Here is a 12,427-nt window from a genome sequence, read left to right as displayed (position 1 = left end):
AATACTAATATATAAGAGGGTGGTGGCAGGGGAAAAAAAAAAGAAAGAAAAAGGCACGTTACGTTAATGTTAAAGTACATGGATTAATTTAAATAATTATACTTATTAGAGAAAGTGAAAAGGGACGGAGCTGTTCATTTAATTTGGATGATTATAAAATTGCTTTGAGCAGTTGAGAAACCTTTAATTATGACCAAAGATGCCTAAATACATGGTAGCACCTTGGCTTCATTAATTTGGTCTGCCATGCATTTTGATATTATTAGTAGTATATATGGAAGATGATGACATTAATTTGAATATTTTTAAATCTAAGCTAAGCTAATTACTTTAATTATATAAGTGTGGCACTTTAATTTATTGGAAGAATCTTTGTTAAGATAAGAGAAAATTGCAACTATATATATTATCTATCTTAAACCAATTCCATAAAAAGCCACAGGGATGAGATTTACGAGAATTCTTGTTATAGCCACCGGGAATTGAACGAACATACGTAAGTACGTACTCTGAAATCAACTGAACTGTATAACTAGAAATTTAAGAGCTAATTATAGTACTTCGAGACTGCAGGTTTTTATTTAGCTATTAGTGTATGTACTACTAAAATATATTCAATTTTCTTTTTATGGAGTTGACTTTTATTATTATATATATTTTTACAAAAATATTAGATCTATATATATATATATATATATATATATATATATATATATATTAAAATTAGTTAAAAAATTATTTATTATATATTTATATATAAATATATGTGTTATTTAATTTATTTTTAATATTTATTTTATATTTTAATATTATTTTATATTAATGATTGATTTTATTATATACCTAATATAATTAATATCTATTATAACTTACTAAATTAAACTAAGTTGCTTCTATATATGTATTTTTTATAAAAAATAATAAATTAGATAAAAATTAAATAATAAATAATAGATACTATAGAATTGACCAATAAATTATTAATGCCTATTCCAAAAATCCAATGTATGAACTAGATTGAAGGGGATCTTTCTTTCAATCTATTTTTTACTTAGCAACAAGATAAGAGCGCATATATATATAAACTGAATTGGCCAATGAAATATTAACGACTAGTATGCCTATATTTTCCGTAGCTACAGTGATTACGAAGTGATATGAAAATTAAAATTATATTTTTTTATATTTGTCGGAGGGTGATAGTCAGATTTAATGCATAATAATAACTTGGTACAATTAATAAGGCTGAAATTAATTGCAGAACAGTTAGAAAATATCGAACTGATGCGTTCACCAGAATTTCTGATACAAACACTTTATTATCATTATTTTTAGAAAAATTATTATTGTTGTTATTGGTAATATATTTTTCATCAGACTTCTCATTATCTATGTTTATGTTTGTGGTTGGACTAGTACAATGCAGTAGTGGTGTAAGAGGTGAATCATTTTAGATAAAATTTGAGTGATCAAATTTTTTGTCACTAACATCGTCAATTTCTGTAAAAAGCTCCATCATTTGTTCTGCCATGATTCTTTTATGGATATCAAATATGAGTCGCATATGTTTATCACTATGGAGCTGACGAAACCAAAGAATCATATTTTCTATCTGTACTAACAATCTATACCCAAATGATTACAGATCATTTTATAGCTACTCAAAATTTACCGTATCTTATTTACAGTAAAAATATCATAATTTTTTCGTTTATCTCATTTATAATATAAACGAAATAAGTGTATATATATCTCGTTTACACTGTAAGTGAGATACGTGTTGATCGTTATCTCACACGTATCATGTTTACAAATATGATATGTCGACTTTGTGATGTGTCTTATATTGTTCATAATGTAAACAAGATAAGTAAACCAATGCAAATTAGTAAAAACGCTCCAAAATATTTATATTGGTAAATAAATATTTATTTTATTGATTTAAAATTTTTTTATATATGAATGATAATTATTAATTGAAATAAAACATAAATACAACATATATATTATTTATTATTTTGTGCGGATCTACGAATATATATATTATATCCACGATCTAATCTGATTAGAATACAGATCAGATTGAATTATCTCACGGATCGAATTATATTTTTAAATTACGAATCGAATATAAATAAATACTATAATTTCATGAATATGATTCGATCTATAAATATTCCTACAAATAATAGAATAACAAGAGCCAAAAAATAATATACAGAATTTTAACATTACAATTTTTAATCAATTATTCAGTGATTAAATCATTTTTTCCCCAAAACTTACGGATCTATAAAAACATCTTTTGAAAAATTTACTTAATGTTTTATTATTCTTAACGAATTATAAATTCATTACAAAATTTATATTCTATCACTCAAAATAATAATAGTATAATAATGATCATTTTATTAATAGTTTATGACTTTATTAACAAAGATAAATTCTATAATTCTTATAATTTAGTATTTAATTTTTATTTAATTTATTTTTTATGATAAATTTTAAATATTTAATTATTATTTATTTTTATATTTTTAAAATTAAATATTAATTTTAACTTTTTTTAATAAATTAAACAAATATTTTTAGACACCATATACTTTAAAAAAAACTGAGATATCGAACTGGTACTTATTTTAAACTTAGTTGGGTGGAGTGAAAGTCACCTAGAGATCACTGTTCCAAGTCAAACCTTTTACCAAACGTTTAACACCATCTCTCACACTAGACTTCTTGTCAACTCTTTAGGATCAGCGAAAAAGATGGTTCATCTATATTTTATTTTATGGATTAAGAATTTGGTGAGAATTGCCTTACTTGTTCTTTTTCCTACCCTCTACTTCACGCCTTATGTAATGTTTATAATAGATATATGATTAAGATATTATATATCAAATTAATCCTAAATACTAATTATGTAATCTAAAAATAAGTAACAATTAACACTGCTTACATTTTCTTCTACTTTCCTCTCCTTTCTTTCTCTACATATTTAACGGGCTATTTACTTATTTAGTAAGGAAATAGTTATTAGTTACTTTTAAGTTGTATAATATTTTTTTATTTATTTTTTAAAAATTATATGTACAGTGCTTTAATTTGATTCAAAGTATATAGGAATTGGGCAGAATGCACTTCTCTAATAAAAAAGATTGAAAGAATAGAAAAGCAAAAACTTATTAACATTTATGATGTACCAAGGCTAGGTACAAAATGATATGAAAAACAACTGCTCCTTATTGTGTTGTTATTAATGACAATTGACAAATCACTTTCTGTCACTTTCTTATACTCCTTTTAATTAACTTCTTAATTTTTGCAACTTTTCTGACAAAAATTCCCATTTCATGCTTAAGCTTAAGTACAGCAAACATCTCTACTTATTAGTTATTAGTGCCTAATTAATTAGCGAGCAAGAAAGTGGTACCAAGTCAAAGAAGCAGATGCATTATACTTAGCAAATTAATTTTATATGAATGTATATACCTTACCTTTGAAATGTGTCTATTTTACCCCGCTATAATAATATTCGATTTCATACATAATAAGTTCAGTAACCAGTAGCTCTAAATTAATTAATGCTCGCATATTATATGTGGCCGCATAAAAACAAATTTATATATGTTGGCATTTAATAAGTTGAAAGGAAATATTGTCATCGGGCACCCTATTTTCATGATTATAGACATCACTATCTCGCATTATCTGTTACTACGAAGAAGAATTTTCCTTCGTTCTTTCCCTAAACCTTCATCAATCATGGTGACTAATCAATCTCATAATATTCCCGAAGGCAAACTGTAATAAAATTGTTTGATTTCCATGTCTTGCATTTGGCACTTTTACCATTTTGACCAAACCTCAAAAAGGTTGTGGCTCCCACGCCCCAACTTCGCAACCAACAGTACAATACTACAATGGCCCCAATACAATAGGCTCCTAGGCCCAAACAGGTAATTTTACCGCGCGCAGTAGGCAATTTTTGTTCTCAGTTTATTTCTAAGGTACTCAATTTGCTATTGAAGAGTGTTCGTTAAAGATATTATTTATGACAGACATGAAATAATAATGGTTCTTTTCTAAATTATAATATATTTTTATAGATTCAATTCAGTTTAATTGGGTTATAGGACTAATCAGCATTCAGCAATAGAGAGTAGCGTAATAATCATGGATAAATGCGGGTTTAGTCCTTCTAGTTATTATGAGACTTGTATTGATTGTTCAAAATTTTTTCAAAATAAAAGAACCGGATATTTTTTGTTTAATTAATTTTTCTGAGAACAATTTCTCTCATAAGATAATTGGAGGAAATAAAAAAAGAATGATAAGAGTAATTTGGTTAATTTTTTTGGATATTGGATAAAAATTGTTGTAATCCTTTAATATTGGAAGTTATGGTGTTTTACAAAATTTTGAAAAATATAGAATTCACAGAATGTAAATTGTCAAATTATTTTTTTTTTAATTTATAAAGATAATACACAAACTGTATATTATATTATTTTAATATTAAATGATAATATGTAAATTGTGTATATTATTTTAATATTAAATTATAATACACAATTTACATATGATAAATATACAAATTACATATTATCAGTACAATAAGTAATCTGTATATTGTACTTACATAGAATGACACCTCTAAAATATGATAAAATTCTATTTTTTTTGTAACATTAACATAAAACTCTATTCACTCTTCCATATTAAAATAAAAAATTCGAGTAATTTGACTTGAGTGGAAAAGTAATTAAAGAAATTGTTTGGAAAATAAATTTGTTTATACAGCGAGCGGGGAGCCCAACACTTTCCACTCCAGGGGACAGCAGTCAAAACTCAACTAAAAAAAAAGTGATTGTTCCAAAATAGGGAGGGTAATATGGTACTTTCAATGGTTCCCAGAAGGCACAGTGTGATTGTAGTGAGAGAATGATTTCCGTTGAAGAATGGCTTGCAGAGTTGGCAATGTCGTTCGTCTCCCTCACCACACCGATCCGTACGCTTTCTCTCTCTCTTTCTCTCTTTCACTGTCTCACTCTTCCGTCTCTTCTCTTTGGCAGTTAAGCTGCTCCAATCCACAATCCCACCCACTTCCCCTCCCATCCCAATCCACAACAATAAAAATCCAATCTTTTTTTCTTTCTAGCTGTAACCTTTCTCTCTCATCATTCCCCTTCATTTATTGCTTCCTTCTCATAGCACACCTATTCATTCATTGATTCATTCGTTCATTTCACTACTAAATACATAACCAGTAAACTCTCGGGTCATCACTTATCAGCTGTAAAGAAACTGAAAAAAAGGAATTTTCTTCTTGTGGGTATTTTGAGTTAAGAGGAAGAAGAAGAAGAAGAAGATGCCACTGGTGAGATTGCAGGTGAGGAATGAGTTTGGTTTGGGGCAGCCTGAGCTCTACAGAGAGGCCAACAGGGAAGACCCTAAGGCGGTGCTTGATGGTGTCGCTGTTGCTGGCCTTGTTGGGATCTTGAGGCAACTTGGTGATCTTGCTGAGTATGTCTTCTTTCAATATCTATTTTCTTCTTCCTTTTCCTCTCTAATTTGTTTTACCTGAAAGGTGTGAAATTTTCTTCAATTTTTTTGCTACTACCCTTTTTGGTTTTGGTGGTTGTTAGGGAAGTGGGGTTGGTTAATTCCTCTGGTTTAAGAGGTTTTTAATGGGATTGCTGGGGGTTAGCTGGTATTGGTAGTTGCCTAATTTAGCTGAGGTTTTATTTAGGAAGATAGACACTTTACCCGTTTACCGTTGAAATTGGATTTCTTTCTTGGTTTCTGAGCTAAATTTCAGTGCTGTTTGATGGTTTGACATTTTTTCTTTTAATAATAATAAAAAAACTAAGTAGCTTTCCCATTTGAGGTAGTTAAGCTTTGAAGACAATTTCACAAGTCACTGTTCACTACTGCTATACTGTGATTTCTTTTGGTCTGTCTTTCTTAACTCTTTTTAGCCTCTCATACTTTGGGTGGTTCATGAGTTCCAATGGTTACGAGGAATGAATTCGACTGAAAAATGCTTTTTTTCTCTGATTATGCTAGCTGACTCTATTTTCTGAAGTGTTCTGCAACCTTTCTTCATCCTTAAATTTATGCTGTTGTTTGCTTCACATGGAACTGGAACCACTATACCCTGTAGTGTTCTTGTTCATATGTATATATATCTACACGATTTGCTATTGAAATTGCAGCAGGAAATGAATAATTTTGTTTCTAGAGGATTTCTTCCCTCCATCAAAACAGCTGTAGATAGTCAATACTAAAAGGAATATGACTATTTTGAAAGGCATTGCACATTTACCTAGTTTTCACCATTTTTGGACCTCGATTCTCTGATATAAGCCACCTTCTACCCTACTGCGTATTTTGATCCAATATGGCTTTCACAATTGTCATTACACTCGTTGCCAAGGTTGAACCTCAGAACAGCTCAGTTATATACAATTTTAAATTCTGAAATCCTTCTCTACTATTCATATTATGAATGACTAGTCAAAATAAGAAGTTCCAATCTGCCTCTGGTATTTACAACTGACGAAGCTTTTATGAAAATGTAGTTTTGCAGCAGAGGTTTTTCATGGTTTGCAGGAACAAGTAATGACAACTGCTTCTAGGAGCCGTAGATTGATGGTTCGTGTTCAAAACATTGAGGCTTCCTTACCGCCATTGGAGAAGGCTGTATTGGCACAAACAAGTCACATACACTTTGCTTATACATCTGGTACAATTTCTTTTGAGCAGTTATTTCGCCCTGTGTGGATTTACTGGAAATGGTTCCTTGGAATCTGAAAATGATATTTTCTTTATGCATGGTTTTGCTTTTGAAAGATAGAGTCATTGTATTTCTCTATATAGATAGATTGAGCCATCTGGCCAATCGCTCTGTAAAGTTTCATTTGCTTTGGGTCTGACATTGTCAATACTTAATATAATGACCCCCTGTTAGCTTGCATGCCCTTAAATTGTTAGGAGAAATCTAAATATTAAGAAAAGCAGAATTACAGTGATTAGCTGATTGTCATTGTCTTTGATATGTTCAGAGAGTTATAATATAATGATGTAATGAGGCTTGACTGTTGTTGGATATTGCCAGTAAGACAGTAACTCATTATTTAGTGCTGTAAACATGCTATAATGATGATTTAGAACATATGTCGGTTCTAGTGCCTTGGTTGGCAGTGAGTTGGAAAGTGTGAAAGATGCCAAAGCCCAATTCATAACCTTCTCTTATACCATTGAGACATTTATGTTTACTCAAATTAATGTTAACCTGATTCAGCACGTATTTTGAGCAGGCGAGTGACTGTGCACTAGCATGAAACATTCTTAATGTACAGTCAATGTAACTGTCATTAATGAAAATCTGTTTCCTTTCAGGTTGTGAGTGGCATCCACGCATAAAAACTGCTCGAAATCATTTCATTTACAATGACTTGCCGCATTTTATAATGGATTCATATGAAGAATGCCATGATCCTCCACGCCTGCATTTTCTTGATAAGTATGTTGAACTTTCTTTCGAACGCCTCCTTTATACTAGATGGTAAATTATAGCAGCCTCGTTCAAATATGGACTGATACTATAGCAGTCTCATTTTTGGCTTTGGAAGTGTCAAGTACTGCAATGCTGCTTAAATTAAGTTTCCTCTACTGATTGATGATCTTTTTCCTGTGTCAAATCAGATTCGATACTGGTGGCCCCGGATCTTGTTTTAAGAGATATTCAGATCCAGCCTTCTTCAAGAAAGCATCAGCAGATTCAGATGAGATATACTCTGAGAAAACTGAAAAGGCTAGAAAAAGCCATAAAAACAAGGTATGATAATTTGATTAAATGATCTCAATGGAATATTATTTTTGACCAAGTTTTGTTCCTGTCAATTTCTTTGCTAACAATTTGTTGGTATGCAAAATATATTGAACAGAAGAAAAGGTCTTCACGGAAGAATGGAGAACTTTCGAGGCGTGAACAGATGCATAGCAACAGGAGCAGGTATTACATCCATTGTATATTGCATACTTATTCTTCGGATTGTGTTATCACAATGTTGTAATTCAAACTTAAATGTTTACTGGTTTATTGGCTGCTCAGAATGCAATTTATTTCTCCTACTGCCAATGGGCAACTCTCTTCCTCACAATCAGCCACCACAATAGATATGAAAATGAAATCAGATATGGAAGTTCGTTCAAGTTCTTTTGATTCAAAGGCTGGTGCTGGCTACATTGAATGTGTTTTCCATCCAAGCTACTCTGTGCAATCTAATGAGCAGGATCATAGGGAACCACCCTCTTCAAGGCCAACACAGAAAACCGCCGCTTTTCGGTCAGTTTCTCCTCTTATAGATGATAGTGTTTCACATGGTTCATTGGAAAAAAAAATTGGGTCTAGTTCATCTTGTGTTACTTGGGATCAAAAGGAAGACATAGTGGAATCCACAAGTCAAGCTTCTGTTAAAGATAATACTCCTGAGAGGATTCAGGAAAAGCATGACTATGATGTGCTTGCAAATGAGGATGTTAACATACCAAATGTTGATTGTCATGATATCCTATTTGATGAAGAAAGCAACCTAAAACCAGACTACAGCAGGGTTCAAACAGATGATGTTGACAGTGAACCTGATAGTTATGTGGATGCTCTTAACACTATCGAATCAGAAACAGTTGAATCGGAATTTGAAAATGAGTTTGCTTATGAAACAAAACCCGAGGAGCAGGAGTTCACCCATCCTGTTATGCATGGAAGGATTGAAAATGAAGTTTCGGAAGCTCCACCTAATATATTCAACAATGATTTATGTGATGCTGTTACTCAAAATGGGTATATAGTTTCCTTGAATAAAGAAACAGGAAGGGATTTCCCTGAAGCACCTCAAGAAAATCATCATCTAAGATCAGAGCCACATGAACTAGAAGTGGCATCGGTGAGTCCATCAGATGTTCTTGATGGTGAAGAAATGGTTGGAGACACGGATTCCCTAAATAAAGAAATATTCAGCAATTTGTCTGACTCGTTGCAAGATCCTTCTGTCAGATCAGACCCACATGAATCAGATTTGGGACCTTTGAGCCTATCAAATGTTCCAGATGGCCATGAAATGACCAGTGAAGCCGTTTCATTAAACAAAGAAACTTTCGGGAATATCCCTGGTTCACCACAAAAGATTGCTTCTGTGGGATCAGTGTCAGATGTGTCTAATTTGGCCTCTATGGATCAGCTGGATGTTCCAGCTAGTGATGAAATGACAAATGTAGCTGATTCTCATTCCTTTGAGAGCCCCATCTGTGGACAGGTTCCTCTCACACGTGAAAGTTCTGTTTTGGATCACCCGATATGCACAGATTCCTTCATTGGGTCTCATACTGCGAAAGATACAGTCTCGATCGATGATACTGTCTCAGCCCACCTTGAAGCCGATACGTCACTTTCTGGTTCTAAAAGCTCTAATTTACCAGAAGAAGAAGTGGGCAGGATTGACAGCAATAATTGCAAATCTGAAGAGACTCCCAGAGAGTCTTCTAGTGACCGTTCAGTGAGATTCTGGACAAATGGTGGATTACTAGGACTTGAACCATCCAAACCTCCTGACTTCAACACGTCTAGTTCCTTAAGCCAAGGTTCTTTGCCCACAAAAAGTGAGGTGGATGTCGGTTCACATAATAAATCTATGCAAAAAAGCAATGGTTATAAAATGGGACAGGATTTACCAGACGAGGTTGTTGAAAGGATTTTAAAGGAACCAAGTTCTAGATGCTTAACATCAAACCACAATGATGATCAGGCTTGCATCTCATCAAAGAACTCTGGCAGTTCTCAGCCGAGTAATGTATGTAGTCAAACTGAGAGGAATGCTTTGGGGGAGATAAGGGTAAGTTCCCCTGGAAATGTTCTCCCATCTGGCCCTGAACCCAATCATGGCAGCGGTGAAAACTCATCACGGGTGTTTGGACTTGGTCATAGATTGTTACTAAATAGTTTTCAACGTAAAGTTTCTCTTGATGAAAGATCTGCGACTTCTAATTCTCTGAAATCTATTTTATTGGACGAGAGCGTACAAAATGGCATTGCAAAGCAGTCACTTCCTGAGGCAACCGTCAAAGAGAAAGCTAATCCCGGATATCCTATAGATTCTCTTCCTCCTTCGCCGCCGCTCGAACATATGAAGATATCCTTCCATCCTGTTAGTGGACATGAAACCTCCAAACTAAAACTGAAATTTCCTGAAGGCAGTAATCATCGTGAACATATAAGGGATATGTTTCCGTCATTCCAGTTGGTCCCAGAGTCTTCCATTCCTCTAGATGATGCAGGCTCTCACTCTGATGGCGATGACACTTTTTGTAGATCTTCTCCTTATTTATCGGATGATTGTCTTAGCCCCCACTCCGATGATAATTCAGATCAGTGGGAATCCGAGGAAACTCCCGAAAGCAGTGACCATGGGGTATATGATTCTCCTCACAGAAGGTCATCAAGTGAATCTATGCTAAGTACAAAAGAACACGGTGGACTTTCCAATGACGCTACCAATATGGCGAATGTCGAACCTTATTTATCTGTGCCTTCACTTGATTTCCCAAGTTATGAAAATGTAAATCCTGTACGTGAGAAAGAAAGTAGTAAGCAGTCCCAAGACAACAATGCTGTTGTGCTCCGAAGTAATCCTGAGTCTGCACCGCCACCACCACGACCACCGCCTCCTCCGCCAACACAATGGAGGGTCTCAAAACCACAGTTGGAGACAACAAATGGGACACAACATTATATGTCTGAAGATTCAGAGCATATTCATGATGGAAGTCTTCCACAGTCTACTCTGTTCCAGCAATCTAGACTCGCCAGGGTTGAGCAAATGCAAATTAACGACGACAATTACCACTCTCAGGACAGCATTATACATAAGTTGAAGGATAAGGTAACTTTAGCTTGCTTATATTTCTTGAAACATTATATGCAACCATGTTCAAATATATATGTAACAAGGATTCATCTGTTTAATCTTATGTGCAGCTGGATATGCCGAAGCTGAAGAGTCCGAGGGAAATAAATCAGTTGAGAGCTGCAAAGGGAATGGATGAAAGAGAAGATTTCCTACATCAGATCAGAGCAAAAGTAAGTAGCTACTTAACAATCAATTTCATTAAGAGCAGCAAATATTGAATATGGTCCTCCAAAGAGTATAATAGTATCAATTGTTGAGTGTAGACACCAGCAAATGTAGAACATGAACTTGCAAAGTTAATGATGGATTTTTATTGTATCTGACTATGCATTGTGCTGTCAAATATTGGTTCAGTCGATGAACCTGAGGCGGACAGCAACAGAAAAGCAGAATAATGCAACCGCCATGGGTCCTGCCGCCAGCGACAAAGTTTCAGCAATTTTGGAGAAAGCTAATGCAATCCGTCAGGTATTTGTGTAGTTCAATTTTGTTACCTCTCTTTTGCATTATGTTGTGTATCTAACTAACTTAATATCCATAAATTGAAAAAACTACAGGTGGTTGCTAGTGATGATGGAGAAGATGATGATGATGATGATACTTGGAGTGACTCCTAATTTTAGCATTAAATTTTCTCCCTTTTTCTTTATATATATTTTCAATTTTTGGGAGTCCTCTGTGCCTTTGAGCCTCTTGAAAGTGAAGTTTGTGTGAATAAATCTGTCTATTAGTAAAGTGTAGTGCAGCATCTAGTTTATCTAATTTTATTGTCACCTGAATTTATTTCTTCAATCTTCTGCAGCTTATGCTTTTAAATTCCATATAGTTTTCCACCGCCTCATTTTTCTAGGTCTCCATGCACGAAGACTATGTCCAAAAGGAACTCGGTAAATCCTTAATTTCCATTACTCACTTGCATCCTTAATTTTCATTTATTTATTTATATATTCAGGAAAGCAATTTGCTGCTTGTGCTTTCATTTTGGATATGATTCGACATTCTGATTCTTAGTGAAGGCTTGGCGATATATTTTTACTAGAAAAAGGGAAATGATTTGGGATTTGATTGGTCAAAGATAATGAATGATTTGGATTCATGTAAAAAACACTAGTCAGATACACATCTATTTGTACCTCCGCCACTGAGCCCAATTTATTTTCTCCAACATGAGGTATGCCCAATAAAGTTTTAGTTTCGAAAATTTTAAGAGTAACATATGTACCCAAACAAAAAAAATAAATAAAAGAAGAAGACCATATCAAATAATTTATAATTCAATATACGGCAGCTTACTAGTTAGCTATTTAAAACTAAGCAAAATGAAACCTTTATTTGCTGATTAATAGAGGATCTTGCTTTTTTGCTTTTGTTGACTTTTCTTCTTTTATTATAATCTTTTTCTTTCCTGATTAGTAATTAATAGTAGCAACTTGCGCGAAGAAACCTGCCATATTCAT

General features: G+C 33.2%; 1 protein-coding gene across 2 annotated transcripts; it reads left to right on the top strand.

Moving 5' to 3' along the window:
- The first annotated feature begins 4,824 nt into the window (after nt 1–4,824).
- Nucleotides 4,825–11,762, top strand: LOC112792708 (protein SCAR3). 2 transcript variants are annotated; one of them, XM_025836047.3, is made up of 9 exons: nt 4,825–5,523; nt 6,582–6,745; nt 7,402–7,525; nt 7,708–7,840; nt 7,950–8,017; nt 8,117–10,943; nt 11,039–11,140; nt 11,325–11,438; nt 11,528–11,762. In XM_025836047.3, the coding sequence occupies exons 1-9, from the start codon at nt 5,369–5,371 to the stop codon at nt 11,585–11,587; spliced, it is 3,747 nt and encodes a 1,248-aa protein (XP_025691832.1). In that variant the 5' UTR covers nt 4,825–5,368; the 3' UTR covers nt 11,588–11,762. The 2 variants fall into 2 exon arrangements, with proteins under 2 accessions (XP_025691832.1, XP_025691833.1); XM_025836048.2 differs by having other exon boundaries at nt 4,925–6,436.
- The last annotated feature ends 665 nt before the right edge of the window (nt 11,763–12,427 follow it).

Source organism: Arachis hypogaea, chromosome 13 (assembly GCF_003086295.3).
Source record: "Arachis hypogaea cultivar Tifrunner chromosome 13, arahy.Tifrunner.gnm2.J5K5, whole genome shotgun sequence".
Taxonomy (NCBI): Eukaryota; Viridiplantae; Streptophyta; class Magnoliopsida; order Fabales; family Fabaceae; genus Arachis; species Arachis hypogaea.
This window is presented reverse-complemented; position numbering and strand designations above follow the sequence as displayed.

Excerpts from the sequence above, each read along its gene's own strand:
- LOC112792708 (XM_025836047.3), top strand. The coding sequence starts at position 5,369 with ATGCCACTGGTGAGATTGCAGGTGAGGAATGAGTTTGGTTTGGGGCAG. Across the intron at positions 6,746-7,401 it reads ACACTTTGCTTATACATCTG|GTTGTGAGTGGCATCCACGC; the intron begins GTACAATTTCTT and ends GTTTCCTTTCAG. Across the intron at positions 7,841-7,949 it reads GAAAAAGCCATAAAAACAAG|AAGAAAAGGTCTTCACGGAA; the intron begins GTATGATAATTT and ends TATATTGAACAG.